The 23,943-nt window shown below is 34.8% G+C and overlaps 1 protein-coding gene across 1 annotated transcript in view; it reads left to right on the top strand.

The window, feature by feature from the left end:
- Positions 1-23,943, top strand: part of LOC129230150 (nidogen-2-like) — a gene marked incomplete at its 5' end in the record, with an annotated part of 71,986 nt that overhangs the window by 30,390 nt on the left and 17,653 nt on the right. Inside the window, 6 exons of the mRNA XM_054864552.1 lie at positions 3,139-3,285; positions 10,199-10,424; positions 12,060-12,213; positions 12,828-13,204; positions 19,234-19,409; positions 23,289-23,528. Coding sequence (XP_054720527.1) covers positions 3,139-3,285; positions 10,199-10,424; positions 12,060-12,213; positions 12,828-13,204; positions 19,234-19,409; positions 23,289-23,528 — 1,320 coding nt within the window. The remainder of the gene's footprint in view (positions 1-3,138; positions 3,286-10,198; positions 10,425-12,059; positions 12,214-12,827; positions 13,205-19,233; positions 19,410-23,288; positions 23,529-23,943) is intronic.

Here is a 23,943-nt window from a genome sequence, read left to right as displayed (position 1 = left end):
AGCGTAATCTCTTTCGACGATGGCGTGGTTGAACTTGGATACAACGTACAGGCTTCCTTGCATACAAACCGACATTATTTACTCGCCGTGAAATGGTTCTTGCAGAAACATGCGTACCGGAAGCGGTTGTTAGATTTGCAGCTCTCTGTCCAAGAGTGAAATTTCTGTTCCTTTTTGCCACGAGGGCTACATAGCGATCCTCTGAAGGTGTGGTGTTCCTACCACGACCCCCGGCATGCTTTTGCAAAACATTTCCACCTTCATCGGCTGTCTTTAATCTGGAGATGGCACTTTTTATACACCCATTGCAGCACTCACAGTGGTGACACTTTGACCTGCTTTCAGTAGTCCAACCGCTCGTCCATGATCGTAGATACTCAAATGATGTCTTGCTGACATTTTACTCTTAAGTATTTTAAGAACCAAACAGAATTTCAGAGAAAAACCTTTTTTAACATCCAGCACTATTTTTGTTAAAAACCAAACAGCGTGAATTTTCGTACGAATCTTGAGCGTGTATTCACTGTCTTTTATACAGATAACGAATCTTGGTCTACCACGCCATCTGAACTTGAATTTATTTCCATTGACCAGGTAGTTGAGGTACAAATTTGCATAAATCACTTGTTCCTTAGCAATTTTGAAGCAGTGTATATGTTTCATGTTACATTACTATAAAAAATGGATTTATCTCTACGGGGGTATTTAGCAAATTTATTTATTTATTTAGCGGAAAAGTTCTTCCTCGTTACATTGTTTAAAACATGCACGGTCGTTTGATTTGGAAATAGGCATAGTGATGTGGTGGTTAAATGTTGACTTCTTCCGCACAAAAGCGCAGGTTTAAACTGGCTCCAGTCGGTGAATTTTCAAGATACGAAGAATTGTCAGCGTCCATGTTGTACGATAACGACGCAAAAAAAGATCTTTTGAGTTTTCCTAGAACTTGATTACTCTCCATAAAACCAAATTCCGAGTCCAGTTTCACATCGAAGAGAGCCAAGGTGCCTCCATCTGGTGGGGAAACTGGACGTCAACGTTTTCGTGGTTAATGACTTTTCACCGATGGATGTGCCACATGAAGGAATCCATATCAGCTTTTGCACTAGGTCTACAAATGTAGGAAAACCTATCAGCCCTATTACAAACGGGCCCCGCAGCCCTATTACAAACGGGCAAAAAGCAACAATTTTGTAATGACTATCTCAAACATTCAGCCGCATCTTGGTGTAACCGAATGCTCTACATTTACAAATTGAAAAAGCGTAATCGCAATTTCGCTAGATACCGAAGCGACGTTTTGTAAAAAAGATAAAAAGCTATTTTACACATCTTACAAGTCATTTAATTTAAAACTGATCAAATATTTCAATACAAAAATTTCAAGCAATATCGCAAAAAGATTTTTAACTCTAAGGCTTCAATTACGCATAGTTGAGATATTATGACAGTTTTTTTAAAAAAAACTTTAAACAGACGGAAATTTTCGATTCTTTTCATATAGAAGAAAGTGGAAAACTTCATTTGAACAATTTTTAATGTAAAATTGTTTCACAAAAGGATTAATAACTTCACACTGGTAGTTAAGTATACATTAGATTACAGCATAAAATATTGAACATTGATTTATAACCCGTTTTATCAGTTGCAAAAAATCAAGCAACAGAAATCTAACATAACGGATGCTGAGAAGATATTAGGCCAAATAACTCTGCATAATTTCGCAACTCATTATTGTTGTACAATGGTTTGAGTAAGTGACCTCAACCCAATATTCACCAGTATCAAAGTCAATCAGCGTTTTTCAAACGTGTTATTATTGAATATTTATTCATCACATGGTCTTGGACGGTCATGCATCTACCATTGATCATTTTCATTTCGTCATTTACTTCGTGATTAATACTAATCGTGAGGCACGAAATAAGCGCGACACTTCGGTTTCAAAACGCTTGACACATTTTACATTAAAAACGTGAACACTTTTCACACAGTAGTTCATGGGGTAGCTTTAATCCAAATTTTACAAGGAATGCAGATGATCTGTCAATCATAGTTGCAACGAACTTAAAAATAAATAAATGAATGAAATAAAATAAAATTATAACACTAATAATTATACCAATTCTGTATTAATATAAAAAAAAATCATGTATAAAGCATTAAATTTTTAATAAAAAATGCAAAAAACCGATTTCAGAATTTAAAGAGCATTTTTAAAATTATACTTTTCTTAATATTTTGAATTTAAAAAATTATCTTTTTCTCCAAATGACTTCAAAAATAACAAAGTTGCATTTTTATGAAGTATTAACGCTAAAATTATTTGCTCCTGAAAACTAGTCATTTTGTTTTAAGGCATATTAACAAATTTATAATTGAAAAAAAATTCCTGCACACCTTAACCATTTTAATATACATTCTTATTCTTTGAAAGTTAAGGAATAAGTAACTATACCACACGTAAAACCATCTTTAAAAAATAAGTTTTAGTAGTTGAATGATGTCACTGGAAAAATCAAATGCTAGAAAAGAGGCACTTTTTGCGATGAAGTTGTTTCGTTCTGTTCAAAGTACTACCACAAAATACTTTTATTTTAAAAACCTTTAATTTTTAATTAATCATTTAAAACGTCATATTTCTAAAACTAGACGCTTTATCATGTGGCGTCACAAGCGAAGACTGAATCGGAGCGCGGGATTGTCTTTTCTGGCAAGATACTATATCACCTTTTGGTGATTTTTCACTGTGAGTAATTATTAGCGGAACGATAATTGTTGGTTGAATGAAATATTCATTTGACCAAGTTTGGAAACTTTGTTCTGACAACGCTAGCGGCTTGTCTACTAGTAACGTCAGCAGCGAAAATGAAAATAGCGACTGAACGTCTTTTAAGATTAGTTTTTTAAAGAAGAAAATAAGTCAAAATTAAGAAAAATAAGTAACTCAGCGCATGTTTTGGACTATGCTCTTCCGGAAGAAAATATCTATAAAAAATGGGATACAACTGAATTGTTTTTTTTTTTTTTTCAAAATAACACTTCATTTGTATTGATCGTCTTTTATCATTTATCATTAGTATCAGATTCTAAACATTTTATTGATTAGATGAAGTACAAAATTTCTTCTAAATCTAGTGGAAGACCCCTGCAAAGAAGGCCGTCACCAATGTGAACCAAATAGTAACTGCGTAGTGGAAGGCGATTCCTTCCGCTGTGCATGCTCACAAGGGTATCAAGCCATTTACGAAGAAGCCATTGAAGCAAAGCGTACTACCTGCATTGGTAAAATTCATTTTTTCAATTTATTTATGAAGAAGCTCTGAATTTTCTACGTGATTGCGTCCAAATCATCCCAGAAATTACAATTGAATATAGCATTCGTTCTCTTGGCATTCCTCTCTTAAAGTATATTAAAACTGCTACGATAGAATAGGTTTTAAAACCTAAATATTATGTAATTTTTATTCTAGTTTTGTTTCCAAATGTTTATTGGCATGTTTAGGTTGCTTTTCCGTTAAATCTTTTGCATTTCAACCGTTTTCAAAACTGCGTTTTAGAACTTGAACAGAACACGGGTACTTTGGAGCACGTTCCTTTTGCTCCTGTAATTTTTAAGAATTTGTAGCCCTGACTATCATGTTTTAGTTTTAGATATCTATTAAAGAGGTCAAAGCAGAGCCAAATGTAAGGTATTGCTGTAACCTCGTGCTTTGTCAACAACTGCTAACGCAGTATGTGCATTGTGCATGTCTCGTCTTTGATATCTCACGTTGTCTTACACTTCACGGTTAATAAGAGGTTGATCTATAAAAACTATCTGTACCTGAAGGTCATCTGTGTTTTGAAATAATAAATTCTACCATTGAACTAAATTTTAAAAAGACATGAGAAGTTTATCATTTACAGGATAACCTTTCAGGAATGTTAATAAGTTTTTTGAAAGTCGTCTTCTCCTCCCTCCCCAAAAAAGACAGATATTTATAACGATAAACATGAAAAAATAAAGAAAAGGATTTTTTTAGGGATAAAAATTAAGACGCTAGTGAGTAAACTCGTTCATGCAAAGCCTTAGGGTGTGTTATGCAGTAAGTTACCACCCCTAAGCCAGAGCTAAGGTAGAACTACATGCAATATACCGACAGCCCGGTTATCCCATACAGAGACTGCAGTTTCGTCCTTTTTTGCACTCATTAGTCTGGAATAGGGGACAACCGAGCTGGTGGCAGATGTCATCTCATTGAAGATGAGAATTCCAAAAACTGGTAGCTAAAATAAATTTACCTCACCAGCGGGAGTCCGCAAAAAAGTATCTTGAACTGAATACAAAAGCAATTCCTTACTAAGCAGCGTAGGTTACCTGATACAATAAACTATATTATAAATTTCTTTTCCCTAGCTCGCTCTTCGTATGCTACTTCATATCTGCTTGAAACTGCTCATGAAATGTCTCGAGACACTGGCTAGGGTGGATAGAGCTTCTGGATTTGGAGGAAGTCATAGAAGTCGCAAATGCCTGAGACTACTGGTTTTTGAAGAAAACGTAGTGGAACGACTATTAACTTTTCGCGGAATTCGGATCAATCAAGATTAATTCAAATTATTATGGAACACTTCCGATTAGGAGGAATGACTTTTATACAAGTGAATAGGGAAGCCAATGTATTAATTTGCTCAATTGTAATAAAAACGTACCAAAACAGCTCCAGACCAATCGCAGTAATAGGAATGCAGATCTACTTTCGATTCTAAGTGAAAGAGGGGTATGTCAGGAACTTCACGCTGTATTTGTCACTCCCAAACCAATTTAATACAAAAGAAAATTTTACACTATATTGATAGTAAAAAAAAAGCCTTGGGTTCCCTGAAGGATCCTCTTCTTTTTCTCCACGCAGCCACAGGATGGGAGTCCACGTCAGCAATATTAAGAAAGCAGAAATCTGGAGCTCTCAAGTTGCTACAGGAAAACAGCAAATTGCTTTCTCTAATCTCACAGTTGAATAGTTCCAGCTTGATCCAGAAAAGGTCATTCAGATTGCAGAAATGTTTCTGAAACATCTTTGTGGTTGGGGAAGACTTAATTCTCAAGACACCAGATGGGGGTGGGGGTACCATACAATCGCAGTAATAATTAAGTAACCAAAACTCGTTCTTTTGAAATTTAAAACTTTGCAACCCTTCCACCCACAAGTGCAGCAACTTTACAGCATTAACCGTGTGCAGGGATCAAAGTCGTCCTATATTTCCTATAAATCCTATATTTTTCAAAAAAGGTCAAAAACCATCCTATATTTCCTATAAATCCTATATTTCCAATAAAAATCCTATTTTTTTGGTACCCCAGAGGAATTTTACACCTTATGCATAACGAGTTATGTCACTTTTCATTGAAAGTTATGCCCTGCGTCATCAAAAAAGAAGCTCTTAAAGGGAAAACTGGTGAAAATTTACTTGAGTTAGATCTAATAAAAGATTTGAAATTTCATGTTGATAAAATGTTGCCCTGATTGCCCCAAATGTACCACGAAAACATTTTTTCAAGTTAAAAAATATTGAAGTGTCCTGCACCAAGGTCGCCCATATGGGAGGGGGGGGGGCAAGAGGGGTCTCAAGCCTCCCCGCCTTTGAAATTAGAGCTTCCTTGCTTTTATTACTTTTTTCTTTGCAAAAATGTAAAAACATTTCTTCTCCAGCAATTAATGAATAATTTATTAAAAATGTCAAACTTTAAATAACTCTAAATCTGTACTGAAATTGATTTCTATGGAGAAAATATCTGAGCCCCCCCCCCCACTTAAAATTTTGCATATGGGCGCCCTTGTCCTGCACTTAGCCTAAAACTTATAACTTTCTTCAAGAAACTTTTTTTTCTATATATTTTTTAAAAAACATAAAGTAAGATTTTAGAAATTGTAAAGCTGAAAAATATAAATAATAAAGTAGGTAATTAGCATTATAAGTAGGAGTTTTTGCTCTCATGCAATATTTAATTCTCTCACATAGTACACTAAAATATGTTTTTTTTTTCATGTTTCAGTTAAATTTTTCATTTTAAATACATTATTTTTTTTTATTATTCATTTGCAAATGTTGATTTAAACAAGTGTTTGCTAATAATTTTTGTAATTGATTTTTTATATAAATTTATAACTTTTTTAAAAAGATGGAAAAATTGAATTTTTTGAAAAAAAGGGCTTTTGCTGTATACTTTAATATTTTAAAATTTGGATAAATTTTTTGTTACACATAGGGCTGTAGGGGCAACATTTTACCAGCATAAAATTTCGAATTTCAAAAAAAAAAAAAAAAAAAAAAATTCTGGATTCAGCTTAGTACATAAGTGATGGTTCACAATTTCAGACGCAAGTCGGCACGGTTGGCGTTGTTGAAATTATGTGATTTTTTTTAGTTTTGACATAAAAGGAAAAATATGAGGATGTGCCACTTAACAAAACAATTTTCCTTTTTTTTTGATACACCCTAATGTACATCAATGACGAAGGTCTTCCTAAGAATATAGCAGATAACCTCGTCAATAAGTATTGGAATGACATCTTTAACCTGAAGGATGAAAATCTGCACTACCCTTATTTGACCAAATTTGTTAAGGCTGTCCTGACTTTCTCTTATGGCCAAACTTCCAAGGAGAGAGGCTTAAACAAAGAATTTTGACTAGTCACTAGTAGTGACAAACCAAACATGAATTTAGACGCAATTGTTGCTCTCCGAGTGATAAGACGTAAAACTCCCTGTGGAAAATATTAATGTGAATTTAAAAAATGATCCAGCTGTGCAAAGCAGCACACTTGAAATATAAGGAACAGAAAGAAAAAAAACTGAAAGAAATAAGAAGGAAAATTATAAAACCTAAATTGAGTGATGTAACAAAAAAAATCTTCTTGAGATAAACTGAGAGGTTTATCTCAAGGTTGAGATAGAACTAGAGGTTGTAACGAAAGCATTAATTCAGCTCAGGCAATGATAGATGAGGGGAATTGGAAATTAAAAATTAAGACTTGACATTGAGGCGGGGCAAGCTGTAACAGACACTGGTAATAAAAAATTTAAAAGCTTCTCAGAGTCAGCAGTTCTATATAATTTGTTGCTAAACTATTTTGATTTTTAATTGAAATAAATTGTTATTTCCCATAATATTATCATCGTTTTTACTTATTTATTTTTTGCGTATGAGAAATTTAAATTTTTATAGTACAGGAAAGAATCAATAAGGTATGTCTAACAATTTTTGTATACATTTTTTCATCAATGGCACTGAAAGGTAACTTCTTTATGATGTGTATGCAAAATTTAATCTTTTTTTGGTGTCCTATAAATCCTATATTTTTTCAAAATGTGTCCTATATTTTTTTCAAAAAATGTCCTATATTTTGTCAGTTGGTCACTTTGATCCCTGCGTGTGTTTATCCTCAAGTACAATAGTGGCTGAAGAAAAACATGAATCCTATTGAATTGGGGATGTGTTACGAAAGAAAGTGGACTGTGCACAATGCTTTCGTCACTTCCGGTTTTTTCGTTTGTCCCCTTCTTATTCTTTACTTAATGTTTTATGACTACAATATAAACCGCAATTATGTGAGACTGTGATCTCAGGGGCCAATGAAAACGCAGATCTTTAATGTTCCAAGTTTTGCATGCGCTGTTTAGGTGAAACACGTGAAAATTCAGTGCCTGTGCACAGTTTCGAAGATGAAGATGATGACGATGTTGAATGATGATGCTTATTTTTCTTCCTAGATTTTTTACTGATATTACTATCTTCTCTTTATATATTTTTACATGTTTTTCAATAAGATATTATATACCAGTTTTTAAAGTACTAAATGTACTAAAGTAATTAAAGTACTAAATATTCTACAATTTTCTTGAAAATTCTTTAAAGGTCACTTTTTTCCCCTTATCATATTCTCACTCCAAAGCTAGAGATAGCAAGATTTCAGAAATGGAATAAAAGCTACTTGGTTATTCAGTAAATGGAATTTATCAATCATTTTGCAGTTAATATTTTAGAAAGAATACCATAACAAAATCTTTATTTCAGAAGCTTGTTTGTTTTGCTGCTTATTACGTAGAAAATAGAAATATTAGCTTTTGGCTATTTTAGCTTTTTTCAACTGTTTGAACTTTTTTATTGATTATTTTAGGGTACATACCGAAACAGTATTACTTTTAGAGCATACAGTTTTTTAGAACTGAAAAATCTTCATTTTTGCCCGAGTTATAAGGAAAAATAAAAGTTCTGGCGGCCATCTTTGATCCGCCATTTTGGACGGAAGCTCACATGGGAACTTAGTGGACTTTTTAGGATTTACTCTACATGCTATGAGGCACTAATTTTGAAAATATTTCTTAATTATAAATTTGTGGTGCAAAAAATCTTAAATTTACTGGGCTAATATAGTAACTCGCTCATTAGGTCTCAAATTAATTTTTATGGTTACTTTTTTTGCAACCTCGATACTTTTTTCGATTGTACTGAACCACTTGAAGAATACACCGTCTCTGCTCTTCGTCTTTAGTAATAGTCTTAGCAAACGTTTCGATAAGGGCCACGCCACCCTTCGCATTGACGTTTACAACTATCAGTTTCTCAGCTAGATCGAAGCCTCGCTGGTAGGTATCTTGAAGTTCCCAATGCTCAGGACCAACTTGCTGGAACTCCCTGTCAATACATAATAGGCTGAAAAACATGTTAGTGTTTTTTGTCGCAAAACTGGACAATGTCTTAGTCATCAATTCCTGAATATCCTCCTTTTGCAATTTTGAGCGCTTTAGTAGTTCATCCGTCTCGTTCATGAAGAGCTTTGACCATCTCTCGCTTTTCTTCCACTGAAACATCCAAGTCAAAGAATGCGAGTGCTACGAGATGCTCGTTGAGATACCATAGATGCAGAACCAGTTTTTCAATAGCCACAGCTGATATTTCTTCGAACATGCTCCAATTTTAGTACCAGTATTACTGTATGTCGTATCGAAGCACATATCTCGTAAGAGCTCAGTAAGCTCCCACTTGTCTTACAATTCTCCAACGGCATTTTTCATAGCAATTCCTGTTCCCGATTCTAATTTAGGAACACCCAGCAGCTGATCATCAATGTTTGGTCCTGATACTAAAACTGGCAAGCGATCCTCCCTTGTTTTTCCGGATATATTTCGCATTAGTTTCCCGTCATCAAGGAGGCTGTAGCCACAGATTGGAATTTTTTTTTTAAAGTTGATAGCTAAATTCATTGCGAATAGTTTACCCTTGTCTTCTTAACGGACGAGTGGCTAAGTGTAAAATCATCCACTTTTCGACCCATACTTTCTACTGTAGCAGCCTGAGATGTACAGATGCCTTTGCTATGCAAAAGTTATAACAAGGGAAGATACAATTACACGGCGGGATGGGGAAGAGAGTTATCTCACAGTGAGTTATTATTTTATTGACTGATTGGAGATTGTTTGCCGTGTAGAGACGAAGAAAAAAAAACATTTGAAATCATTCCCCTTTAAATGAAATGTTATTTCAACTTATGGCATCATACGCTATTCTCTATTTGTCCGAATTGCTGCTTTTCAACAGATTTCAATCGTGTTGCGCCACCTCTAAATATTATTCTATTGAACTGAAAATTCGCCTACGCCATCTTTTTTGAATAGTGTAAAAAAAAAAAAAAATCAGGGTAAGACCAGAGACATTTAAAAAAAAAATTTTTTTTCTTGAAGCACCCTAATGTTATCTTAAATGGGAGGGGGTGGGGTCATGACCTTTCCCTCTTGTTTCACTCTTGGTTACGGATGCTTTGGATACTAACTCCAGTCTTAGAGCAGGAATTAAAATAGAACAAGCAAGTCCAATCATTGGCTTAGCGAAAGCTGACCCAAAGACCCCAAGTCATGTGTCTCAACAACGACGAATAGTTGGCTCGTTTTGCATGAAACAAGAGAAAGAAACCTGATTTTTTTTTCTAATGCTTTTCTCTAAAATCTGTCACGTGACTTGGGGTCTTGGCTTCACGAATGAAAGTCTTCACTCCCTCCATTTTATCTTTTCTCGGTCATTAAATTTCACATGGTAAATTTCGTGTAATACTTCTCGCTGGTAGCATGTTTGATAATAATACGTAGGAGAAATTATAGTTATGTACTCTAAAATAACATTGTATTTTTATATTGGAATCTTTCTCCATTTTGCAAGGTAATGGTGTAGTTTGCGTGGAGGACTCTTGCGATATCGCAGACAATTGTAATCCAGATGGTAGCTGCTTATACGATGAAGTAGGAGAAGCGTACTATTGTGCCTGCAATGCTGGCTTCTCCGGAGATGGTTACGTGTGTCTTCCAGAACGACCATTTTCTAGTTGTGACGTCATTAATAACTGTCATCCTGCTGCCCAGTGTGTGTTTGATTCCCAATCACAGAGGTATGATTTAATGTTAGCATTCTGTTTTGTGCATCAAAAAATATAATTTGGTCTATAAAAAGGTCCTGTTGAGTGGTAACTGATTTACCCCTCGATAGTATTAACTTCATTTTTTAACAGCAAAACAGCGTCGATTTTCTTCTTATTTGGTGATATCTCAAAAGATCACCTTTTTGTAAAACAAGGATAAAACTTTTCATTGATTTTTTTTTTTTCATTTTTCTTTTTTCTTTTTTTTTTTTTTTTTGACATAAAAACAGTTTTTTAAGTTTATCAGAAAACAAATGTAATCGATTAAAGCGGAAAAAGGGAGGAATATATTTTGGGCAATTTGTGCACTACGTTGAAACACAAAAAATACGTACCTGCTCAATTCATAAACGGCTGTAACTACAGGTACCTGAAATAAGCCTACTCGTAGGAAGTAAAAATCGTTAAAAAAAATAAATGGATAAATTAATTAATAAAAAATTGATTTGTTACTGAAACTTTCTAAGTTTCGCAATCTTGAATAGCAGCTAGGTAATTACTCTGTACTTCTAAAAGTCATAATTTTTCAAGCATTCTAGTTTACCTTTTAAGATTTTACATCATTCTCAGATTAAACACTATTTCCACTTCATGGATTGTCATAAGCATTTGTATAGGTATTTTTCGTAGCAGTTACTGCGATGCTATACTAATTAAGATGTGAGCTTTCTTGCTCTCGGTGACCATATTTTTGGAAAAAGAAAAGACGATAATAAGTTTTGAATAAAAAATTACTTTCGTAATGAATGTGTGATTTCCGTTAATAGAAACTACAGATCAAATTGGAGTATTTTCTTAAAACTTTGATCTGTCAAGAAATATAAATTTTTGCAATGGTTTTGAGTGTATTTATTCTTGGACGGTTTTATGATGAAAAAATGTCATGGTCGAACTTAACTTTAGCTGTAATGCAATGCTGGACCGTCGATTTTTCCGAGCAGATGAATATCGAGAACCTGTTCCCTTGATCTATCTTTCTTCAAGTTTTTATATCGAGTTTCAAAGACAAAAACCCTCAGAAATAAGGTGCAATTGTCCTCCCCCCACCCAAGCAGATGCCAACCGTAGTAAGGGCCCCGAGCTTTCTCCTCCTTATATCCGTCACTGCTACTATAATGGTGAGGGGGAAATAAATAACGTATTTTTTTCTGTTAAACTTTGAAAGATAGTATTAAAAAAAAATCTTTGAAGGTCTTAACAGAATTTCAAATTTTTATGTCAAAATAGTAATAATAATTATTATTATTATAATAAAGAAATTTTCAATGAATTTTACCATAAAAAACAATTTTTGTGTGACGGTTTGAGCATTGGTCCTTTAACCAAATTAAAATGAGTCATGCGACTAATCTAACCTTCAACCAAGCATTTATTCTAAGGCTACTATATAGTCTTATGAAGTAGCTCTAATGAAGACGTTTGAGATTTCCTTACGTCAGGCCGTGGTCGGAGTGAGATCCCTAAGCAATCTTCTTGATTGCTGAGAGAAAAAAAAAAAGCTGTCCTCTTTCCACATTGTATACGTCAAAACGAGTGTGAACAACGTGCATTGCAATGCATAACAAAGCGATGACTTGACGACTAATCTGTTTCCTTTCGTCCCAGGTATCAATGTCGGTGTAACGCTGGCTACAGAGGCGATGGTCAGACTTGCACTAGAGCCGATGATGTGGGTTGCGATCGTGTCAACATATGCTCTCCCCATGCATTGTGTACCAGAGATGAATTTGTGTGGAGAGACGTCTGCCGTTGTAATGAGGTAAGGTATGTTTTAATAAGTTTTTATCTGACTTTTAAAATAGATTGACAGATTTTCTGATCTTTTATTATTGATGTAAATAAAATCTTCTCTTACCACTGGGCAAGACGACCGGCAATTGCTCGGATATTGAGATAGTTTGACAGAATCGGCATTAAAATTTTATTGTTCGTTCTTGTTACAATGTTTTGCAACATTTTTCCTGAAAAAAAAATCCCATTGCTATAACCAATTAATATATGCAGCCAGTTTAATGACATTTGAAGCAGTGAGAAGCAAAGGGATGTAAGTGGCAAAATTAAAAATTTGGAGATAACCAGTACAAATAGTAGGGGAGCCTCTCCTCTGTCTTGAGACATGACTTAGAATTAGTAACCCTGGTAGGTGCTGTTGTATAACATGATTTATAAAAAACATTCAATGGAGCCTACCTAGAATGCTATCTTTAAACGCATTTTACTCAAAACTTGAAAATGTCCACTTACATCCCTTTGCGTTTCACTGCCTGATTTGGTCTTTTCAAGTCAAATAGAACTTATGTTAATTTTTAAATTCAGATTATTTTGTTTTTGATTGCATCTGATTTTTATTTTCGATCATCCATTTTATTCCAGGGGTATGAAGGGGACGGTCAGACGTGCACACCTGTTGACGAATGCAGTACAGCTGACAACTGTGACCCCAACGCACAGTGCCTGTACGACTCAGGCAGCCAGAGGTATCGTTGTCAGTGCTTGGCTGGATTCAGAGGCCCCGGAAGAATTGGTGGATGCAGTCCAGATCTTGATGCTTCATGTAATGTACGCAACACTTGCCACGAACAGGCTGTTTGTGCTTATGATTCGGTAGATTTGCGATACCGGTGTCAGTGTAACCCGGGATACAACGGCGATGGTTACAGGTGCGAACAGGCTGAGATTCCCTGCAACGTCATAAACAGTTGTCATGTGAGAGCTGAATGTCTTTATGATTCAGGTTCTAGAGGATACAGGTAATTGATATTCATAACTAAAATGATATAGTTGCTTCTTTTAATGAGGTCACTGCCATATGTTCATAAACACTGGAAAATCCTTAACATGTATGAAAAGTTGCAAAAAAGAAACGTAATTTTTATCTTGTTTGCCATTTACAACTTTCTCAAAAATTTCATCGTCAACCCGATTCAGACCTAGCTTATATACTAGGTGATCCGCAAGTAGTTGACCAAAAAAACAAGAATAAGCAAGTTACATATTCTGTATCTGATTGCTAAAACGAATTTCTAGCATTCCATGAAATGCTCCATTTTATTTATAGAACTTACTAAAGTTGTGTACGTGCGTGTGGGGGCGGGGGGGGGGCGTGATCCCCAACCCATCTATGGATCCGCTCCTGGAACTGACCTGATGACATGACAATTAACCTTAGTTGTCGAAGTGTTCCGGATGCTCCCAGAGATGACGCTTACTTCTTTTCACTTAGCTACGCGTCAGGATTGTCTTTTCTAACACCTGTTTTAAATCGTTGTCTATAGAACACACTTTTGGCCTCTCTGGCCCCAAATGACGAAATGGATGATCTCCATCTATTCCATTCCCTTGGACGCATGCGGTACCCATCAGAAAGAGCATACTGGCAAGCAAGGGAACTTATGAACAAATACTGTACGTTTAATTTGTTTGTTCTTTAGTTGATTTTAATACTTGTTTTTATTTGCAGGGTTCCCTTGAACTACGGGGTTTTGAAAACCCATATCGAGTTAACAGTAGGAATAAGGTCAGGTCCTCTAAATGTGAAAAAATCAATTTCTCATCAAAATTTATGCGCACCAGTTTCAATTTGTTTTTTCTACACCAGGTGGGGCAATGAATAAACAATTCGGCTACAAGTGAATCGGAATGGCAGAACCTATTTCTTACCTTTCTGGCAACGCAAAAAAAAAATGTAAATTTTGTATCACGTGATATAGTCCAGTCAATGAGTGCTCAAAACAAAGGTGTAGCGTGTCGGATCGTTAAAAAAGTAGATCCGCGGATACGGATACGGATCCGGATCATTAGTGTCAAGATCCGCGGATATGGATACGAATCTCAATTTTTTTTACCCAATTAAAACATCCAAGCGTAAAATTTGTTACGGAAGGTATTCCCGTCAGGATAATGGCAGTTTCTTCAAAAAATGTCGACTGCAGCAAAAATATAATCAACACTATGATTTACTCTTTAAATCTTTAAAGAAATCTCCGTTAAAATTGAGGCAGAGTTGGAAGGAATGGGCCAGCGCTGCATTAATGCTTAGATGGAATGTGAAAAATTATTTCTAGCTTACTCGGTAGATGTAGGATACAGGAGCAAGAGTGTAAAGCTGCTACTGGACAGACTAGAAATAATTTTTCGCATGTTATTTTCAGTATAAATGCAGCAATGACCCATTCCACTGAACTTACTCCGACCGACGAAATACAGAGCCGGGAACACCTTTACAAACAGTAAATAGAGAATTTAGTCTCACCTTTTTTTAAAGGATGCCGAGAAAAAGAAAAATGAAGAATAACAGAAACCCCAAATCAATAACAAAAACTGATATTAAATTAAAAATTAAAAAAACAAAACGTCCCAGAGAGCCGACCTTAGATTTAGATGAATTTTGCGGGTCAGAACAGACATTGTTAACAAATATGAACTGACAGCAGGTAAAAATTTTAAATCATTGAGCTTTTTCTCCCTATCTTCCGACTATGAAATCGCTACTAATCACGCGTATAAAGGCTTAGAATTGCATTTAAAATTTACTTTACAAGATTATAGCTCTTACTGTATATAAGTTGGAAGTTTCAAATAAATATCAAACGCAGAAAACTTCGTTCTTTCAATTAGGGCCAACATTTTTAACGTACGGGTAAATTTTTACCACCATAATTGTGGAAAACGTTAAGTCGTTTTTTAATTAATTTCTCCGGTAATTAAAGTTCTACAAAAACGAGGCTAAGCTAAGAATACTTCTGATCAAGTCACCTTTTGAATTAAAAATGAATCATCAAAATCGGTTCATTTGTTTAGGAGCTACGATGCCACAAAAAGACACACTGATACAGACTTTTAAAACATATTTCACCTTCCTTTTTTCAACGAGGGGGGGGGGGGGGAGATACGAATTTGCTTCTAAAATGATACCTTATAATTTAAATAGGGAATAAAACTAATTCAAACGGAATTTAAGAGTTTTTTATTCAAATATTTAAAATTTTTTAGAATTGCTTGCAAATCGATCCGTTTAAAATCCGACAAAAAAGTAACGGATACAGATTTTTATTTTCCCTCGGATATCCGCGGATACGGCTATCCGGAACATCACTAGTAGCGTGCATGGAATATGCAATAATTTTTGACTTCAGAATATTGTTAAGGGTAGTTAGTAAGTAAACATACTAAAAGTCCCCGACTCTTGGGGGTGAGCGAAAGGTAGCAGGGAGGGGGAAGAAAAATTTGGGTTTTTCGAGAAAATGTCGGAAACGTTGGAAAAAAATGCGTTTAAAATAAAAATTCAAGCTAAATAAACTTCTTACGAAATTGTTTCTACACAAATTTGTCGAATTTCCAATAATTTAACGGGTATATGTATTCTCTCTTTTTGTCAAACATTTGCTCCTAGTGCCTCCCAGGATCAGTATTCATGAAAATTTTCAGCGACAAAGTTGTAGAGCTTTAAATTTCCTTCAATTTGATACGCCATTTTGTATATTTTATTCAACCAATCAAAAGTTACAGAATTTTAAACACGCACTTTCATGTCAAAAATGGAACACTTACCATTCACAAATTTTAAACTGACTCGAAAGGATCGTACACTTTCTCTTTCCTCAATGAATTCGACAATCCTGATGGACAATAAAGAAGTATTTGTGGATTACTGCAACGCAAATGATGTTTAAGGGGGGGGGGGGGGCGAGTTCGTGACATTGTGATTTCGTGACAAGAGGTGAGGAAAGAGTTAGAAGTATGATATCAAGCATTTTTTAATACGAATATGTTTCTGAAAAGAAGCTTGCAAAACGAACTTTGTGACAAAAAGGGAGGGGGTCAAAAATGTTGAAAAAAAGTGTAACATCATTTACGGACGGCTCCTTACCAAGAAATCGGACGGAGATTTGCAGAACTAAGTACCGTAAAACCTCGTTAAGTCGTCACTCGAGGGACCAAAAAATTTTGACCACTTATGCGGAGTGACTACTTATGTGGAGTGGGAAATAAGGAAGGAAAAAAAAACTTCTCACAAGTACTTTCATGAATAGCTGTAAAAATCAGTGAGAAAAACCAAAAGCTTGTGTAATCTATGTCTATAAATTAATGGAAACTTTAAAAAGAAGGAGAAAACACTCATTATAGTTACCTAGTTTTATTTTCTTTTACTTATACATTACTTAATCATAATATCTCATTTTAATGTACTTACTGTTCTTTAAAATAATCCATCAGTGTTGACTGATGAAGTTGTTGCTTACTGAAAATAACTGTCTTTTAACGTGCTTCAAGCTTTAAATTCTGCGTCTGTTGTACCTATAACGAATGTTAAATACTGACAAACGTTCTCCAGACATTAAAATTTTGTCTGCCTTGCTGGATGGAGTTTGATTCATATGATTGGTACTAGACAGAGTCTCAGCAAGAAATATGCTTTGAATGACCAGAAGTGAGTAGCGAGATTTCAAGGAAAAATGACTATCACACAGCATTCTAAGTCTAACGCTAGTTTCTAAAATCCGATAAGAAGAGAATTTTAGAAAACAATTATTGAGTGACTAGTTAACTGGGGTAAAATTAAATTTGGTGACCAGTAAAAGAGGATCATTTTACATTACTGTGAATGAGACCTTGTCGGGACCAAAGGAAAACGACGACTTAAGCGGAGTGACCACTTAAACGGTTGACTACTTATTGAGGTTTTACTGTATATGCAGTTTGAGTTAGCTCCACACACATGGCATTGTTTAACGAAAGTGAACTGAAGAAGTGCAAAAAGCCAGCACTTCCTCAGTAAGAAATTTGTTACAAGTTTAATAAGTAAACATACTGAAAGTCCCCGACCCTAAGGGGGAGTTAAAAGTGGGAAGGGGGAGCCAAATTTTATGGTTTTCGATTATGTCTCGAAAACGGCAGGAAAAATGTGCTTCCGAATAAAGTGAAAGTTTATTGAATTTATTGTGAAATTGTTTTCATACGTATATGTAAAATTTCCAGTGGTTTTTTAGGTATGCGTTCTTGAAAATCAATACTTTTCGAAAAAAAAAAAGAATTATCTCGTTCTTATTGTCTCAGAGTGTCTGTACGAAGCAGGCGCTCAAGGCATCTTGTGCAGCAATCGTGTGACAAGGACCCTGACGGTTTTCTATATCTTAGAAATCGACCGGCTGAACACTTGAACTGCAGCTTCAAACTTGATACCAAAGAAATGCGAAGCCTATGCCCAATCACCGCGACACCCAGCTGACAAGCAATAAAAAAATATGAAGTTCTAGCATGTACTCAATTTCGTGATTCTTACCGAAATTAATATGTGATGCTATGGCATGATAATGAAAATTTTAATAATAGAAATAAGGTAAATGTAACTGACAGGCAGCACCTTTTTGTAGTTTTGGATTTTATTACGTTATTACTAATCATATTTTGAAAGTATTTACATAGAATATGGACTGACAGTAATTAGAAAATGAATCGTTTTGCAAGCTACTTTTCATAAACATATTCGTATTAAAAAATGCTTGATATCACACTTCTTACTCTTTCCTTCCCCCATGTCACAATTTCACTCCCCCCCCCTTAAGCCCTACCATTCGTCATGCTTGGGATCCGTTCAAGTGTAAAAGATCTTGGTGTTTCACCTGCTGAGCTTGCATATGGTCAACCTCTCACACTACCATGAGAATTTTTTTTCGATTCCCATCCACGTATCTCTCAATTAGTTTTTGTGAATCTCCTGCGGCAACATATGAGAAAACTTAGACCTGCTCCAGCTTCTCGTTATGTAAAAGATTCTACATTTGTGTTTAAAGACTTGTCATCTATAACTCATGTCTTTATGCTAGTTGATCGTGTGCGTAAACCCCTGGAGCCCTCTTACGTTGGTCCTCACAAAATAATTTCCAGAAATGATAAAGTGTTTCATCTGGACATAGATGGAAAAAAATCTCCTGCTTCTATGCATAAATTCAAATCCGCTTTTTTTTATTGTGAGCTTTTAAGTTCAGAACCGTTAAAAATACTGTCAGAAAGTCTGAAAGAATCTCTCGCCCTTAAGTCCGGTTTTAATTATGACGCTTTTCGGACTGCAGGGGGAGTATCTGCCAACGCAAAAAAAGATGTAAATTTTGTATCACGTGATATGTATCACGTAAAAGTATAAAAACCTAGTCACGACACGCAAGCAGTTGTTTGCATTCATTTTAAGTTTATTTGCTGACTTTTTTGTTAAGTGCAATGTGCAATGTTTAGAAACCAAATAAAATCAAAAGTCCATTCCATTTTCACGCAGTGTGATTTCCGCTTTATAATTTTAAGCTACTTCAAGTATCCGATACAGCCTCTACGAAGCCCTTATTAGCTCCATGCTACTTTTTTTCTGAGTAGACATCAACAAAATGGGAAAATTCAGGATGTACACCATCTCCGGCAAAGGATAATCGCTTGTGTGGCCAACAGTCTAGGCATGCTGGTTGTGGCGTACGGTTGTAAAAGCAGGGTGAGCGGTGCTTGTCCTAGGCGGGAATTGATCAACGGACATTTGTGATGATAACTCAGTACATTTACAGCTGAGCCAAAAGGACCCCAAGGCTCGGGGGCTTATGTGCTCTTTGACGAACGCCACGCTGATCATGACGTGGGAACAGGTCAATAACCATTTGACTCTGTGTCATTCCACAAACGGGTCACACATTTAAGCTTACTAAATATTTAAAATCTTGAGAAACTAACCTTTAAGTACAAATATATAACATTTTCATACATCAGCATATTTTAACTCAGTTTTTCTCAATACCAGATGCCGTTGCTTACCTGGTTATGATGGCGATGGACACGACTGTCGCGTTTTGAGATCGTGCCGAGAGGATCGTTACTTGTGTGATCGAAATGCCGATTGTGTCCCCAATGAAGCCACAGGAGAATTTACATGTCATTGCAAGCAAGGATTTATAGGAGACGGCATTTCCTGCACTGGTGAGTTTACGGCTAGTGAACGTCGTATCTTTAAAAATTCATATTTTGACATCTGTTAGTTTCGAACGACTTGCACGTTTTTTTAAAAAGTCGTTTGGTAAAAATATTTTTTGTTCTGAAATACATTAGAATTAATCATATGCTACTGATCTTTTATTTAAAAAAACCCCGTTTTGTATATAGATAAGTTACAGACATTTCTTGAAAGACTAAAAATAACAAGAGTAATCAGTGAAGCTCATAGATTTTCAAATTCTTAACTGCTAAGAATTATTAAAATTCGGCTCATTAGATCGCTGATAACTTATCAGATTTTAAAGAAACCAAGGTAGAATTTTTTTATGAGATGTAGAATAGATTTGGGGTTTCGATTATGAAGGCTATAAATTGCTATCTTTCGCGCATGCGCAATGAAAAATTGATTGCTTTAAACGTTTATATTTCATTACATTTTCAATATTTTATAACTTCAAATTTTATTATTATGTTTCTCTAATATGCTGTCAAATATTCTAAACGTTTAGTAACTTTTGACGGAAAACTCTGCCTGATATAAGCCGAATACCTTAAAAAAAATTTGCATTTTTGAAAGAAATGCTTATACCTCCGTTGGTTATAAGAAATACTTTCACGAGAATATAAAAATAAATTTCAGATAAGTTTTTTAGCTATTTTTGAAATTTATAGTTTATTCCTGGCTATTTACAATAAAAAATGATCAAAAATCTTTTTTTGTTTCCTCAATTTGTTGTTCGCCCCCTAAATGAATAGTAGACTTATTTTTGTTGGAAAATGGCGACTCAAGTATACCTTTTATGTGAAAAAAATTACAGAGCAATTAGTCTTTTATTTCTCGAGAAATCCGTAAAAATATAAATTTTTGAAAGTGTCCGAATACTTTTGGTCACATAATGTACATCTACCCGACCTCTCTCTGAAATATAACGCAATATTTTTGTTTAAATTTTTATGATGAAATTTAAGATTTATTATTGGGGATTGTTTTTAGTATTAAAGTATTTCAATTTTTATAAACTCTGAATTTACAGTGAGGTGTCACCCAGCAGATGGGTGTTCCCGGAGGGGGCACCGCCCCCTCTCAAGAAAAGTTTTTTGGCTTAGCAAAAAAGATTTTTTTTTCTCTCAAAACTTTTTTCTGTGCTTTCAAAAATTGGAAGCACAGAATTTGATCAATATCTATTTTTTAAACATTAAAGGGGAGCAAATTAATCCTTTTCAATTTTTTTAAAAATGAGATTTTTAAGTAATCTCACTGTAGAAATAGCAACTATTGGGTAATTTGATTTTCAAGTTGAATTTCTAACGTTGTATGCATCTTAGATTTACAATAAAATACAAAATCTTAAAAAGGAATTAATATTTCAGTCATCTGTTTAGGGGGTTTCCCCCCTTCCCATGAGGGGGCAGGTGATTTGAAAAAATAAATGAAAATAAGGAAAAAAGTGGGAGTCGGACGTTTAAAAATCCTGGAGTCTGAGTCGACCATTTTTCTTCCGACTCCGCAGCCCTGAATACAAGTATAATAGGCTACTTGCGGATCATATCCCAGAAACTAACAAACAAATCTTCCAGTAAATGTAAGACTTTTCTTTTCTTTTAAAATTTTACGTTTTTAACATGCTTTTATTAGCTTCCCTTGTATCTTTGTGAGTAACTCTCTTTGGACTAAGAGCTAGTAACTTATTACTGTTAGTATATTCCACCACTTCATGAGCGTTCGTGGCCGAGCTGTCAAGGCGCGGGTCTTCGCTGACATCCATCTCCGGGAATCATTGGGCGTACTTTCTAATCCCGTCTATACACCGAAATTAAATTTATAATCTTGCAACTCAATTTTCGCCCCCTTTCTGTGATCGGATTCTTTTAAAATTTTGAATGCTATCTCAGACCCGATGACAATGCAATATTCTATAATCAAATTAATTTATTAATGATAAGTTATTAGATTATTCTAATTAACACGCTTTTATTAGCTTAACTTGTATATTTGTGGGTCCAACTTTCCTTGGACAAATAGCCAGTGGCTTATTAGAATTACTTAGAACGTACAAATCAGAGCTGCGGAGTGTAACAATGTTTGCACATGAATTTACCAGAAAGCATTCAAAATGTCTGATGCAAATAATGCAATAGAATACTAAGATACATTCCATTATAGTAAAATAATAGTTTAAAAAACTAAAAAAGCACGCTTTTGTAGCAAAATGAACTAAAAAGTAAAAAATAATGTTTGGATGACAAGTATATAAAGTAATTGATCAAACACTTAATTTTACTGTAATAGGAAAAAAAAGAGTGGGCGGGCTTCTTATCAGTTGTCTTAAACTTCTTTCACTTGTTATCCAAACAAAAATGTAAATAGGCAACGCACCCCCCCCCCCCCCCGCTTTCTTTTTTATTACAGTAAAATTAAGTGTTTGGTCAATTACTTTATATACTTGTCATCCAAAGATTATTTTTAACTTTTTAGTTCATTTTGCTACTAAAGCGTGTTTTTTTAATTTTTTTATTTTTCCCTCAACTATGAAATACTAGTTCGTAGACTTCATCACGAAGCTGAGACCAGCGTCGTGCTGTTTCTGACACCGGGATTTGTACATGGAACTTCAAAAACAAAATTTGTATAGATCAGAAAAATTTGTAGATATTTTTCAGAAGTATTGCCTGTTTGTAACGATTTTTGATGCTTATATATAATACACAACGAAACTCTTATATCCGGAAATGCGAACTAAAGAATTCTCCAAAATTGATTTGCTTATGGAATTTAATTTTTTTTTCTTGAAATAGAATATAATGTTATTGGAGGGTTTACATACTTTCTACGCTTATTATATACTAGGTTTTGTTATTACCACTAATTATTCAAATGTACCACGTTTTTCTTTTATTTAATTGTTTATATTACGCTTTCTCAGGAACCATGGGTGCCCATTCCCCTAAGAGCTAGGGCCCCCTCCCCCTCAAAAAAGCAAGAAACCCCCTCCAGAATGAATAATAGCCCTTAGCACCCTCCCTTAGGTGAGCACTCCTGCAGAACTTTTCCTCAGTAATCAGAACAATTAATCGGTCATTTTCAGATTCTCAGTTCGAAAACGCTACGAGCGAAATAAAAATTGATGAAGTAGCAAACTGTCAGTCACGTTCGATGGAACCAAATAAAATAATGTGGAAATACCCTGAAGATTTGAAACTAAAATGTTTTGAATGTGGTAAAAGTGTTTTTCTTTTTTTTCTTTTGGGGGAAAACAAATATTTAAATTTTTAACATTGTAAACGTGCATACAGTAGTTACTACACGCGGAAAAATTCATGGGGCTACGGTAGATTAGTTTTGTGACAAGAAAAATGCTATTAATTTATAATTGGGGGAAAATTCGGAACTTGGAATGAACGGTCCAGAGGATTCCGCATTTATGACTTTGCACTCTTCAGCATTCAACTCAACATCTGATTTCTTAATTTAATAATTTTCAATGTTATACGCAAGTGAAAAACTGGTGTTAAATGCAACAGGCTTCTGCTACTATTATTTTGGTTCGTGTGTAAGCTTCTTGTAAAGAGTAAATTTAAAGAAATAACAATGTTAAAAGTTCAAAATAGTAATATAAAACTGCATGTACTTTTTTTCGGAGTTGGTCTCTTTGCTAATGTGAGCTGAGGGAAGAAAAGATATTCGACGAAAGGCCTTAACTTTAGTCTGTCGAGGTCGGTTGGAGAATTTTATATGCGTCAGTGTGTAGTTTACTGCATTTGAAATCAAATCAAAATTCTCCTGAAAAAGTAGAAATATATTTGTGAATACACATGCTTATTATTTTGAAAGTTGATGTTCATTTACTGATGTGTTTTTTGTAGCTGCTCCACAACACGTTGGTGGTTACTTGGTGTTTGCACACGGAATGTCTCTGCTGCGCGTTCCAACAACTCCAACCAAAAGCAACCCAGGACAACTTTTGTTAATGGAACCAAACCAGACACCAGTTGGACTAGCCACGGATTGTAAAGAAGGACAACTTTATTGGGCAGATGCATCTTTGAGAGTAATACGAAGAGCAAATTACAACGGGTCTGACGTGTCCATGGTCATTTCCGACGGTATGACGGCTGCTTTTAAAAGTTACTTTTCTGAATATTTTACAATTTGAGGTCTTACCCGTGTTTGCGCAAGGTTTCCTACGCATGATTAAAATTGGCAATTAAGCTTTTCATTTTATATGGATTCAATTTGTCGCTCATATTTTTAAAAAATTGGCAGGGAACATTTAAATGCGGGAGTAAATACAGTCTGAGTAAAAACTTAAAGGCCCAATAAACTTTTTTTTTCCTTTGTGAAATTGGACTATCTTAAACTAAGGATAAAAAATCATTTAAGTAATATTTACTAACCTTAAATACAAGTAAAAAAGACAGGAAAAAAATAAGTATTTCATTATCATAAATATTACAGACTAATACTTTAGCCTGAAAAAAACCTTTAAGGCCAGTATAGAAAGAAGCATAGGAAGACAAA

The sequence above is a fragment of the Uloborus diversus genome, chromosome 9 (genome assembly GCF_026930045.1).
Source record: "Uloborus diversus isolate 005 chromosome 9, Udiv.v.3.1, whole genome shotgun sequence".
Lineage (NCBI taxonomy): Eukaryota > Metazoa > Arthropoda > Arachnida > Araneae > Uloboridae > Uloborus > Uloborus diversus.
Note: the sequence above shows the minus strand (reverse complement) of the source record. Positions and strands in the feature narration are given on the sequence as shown.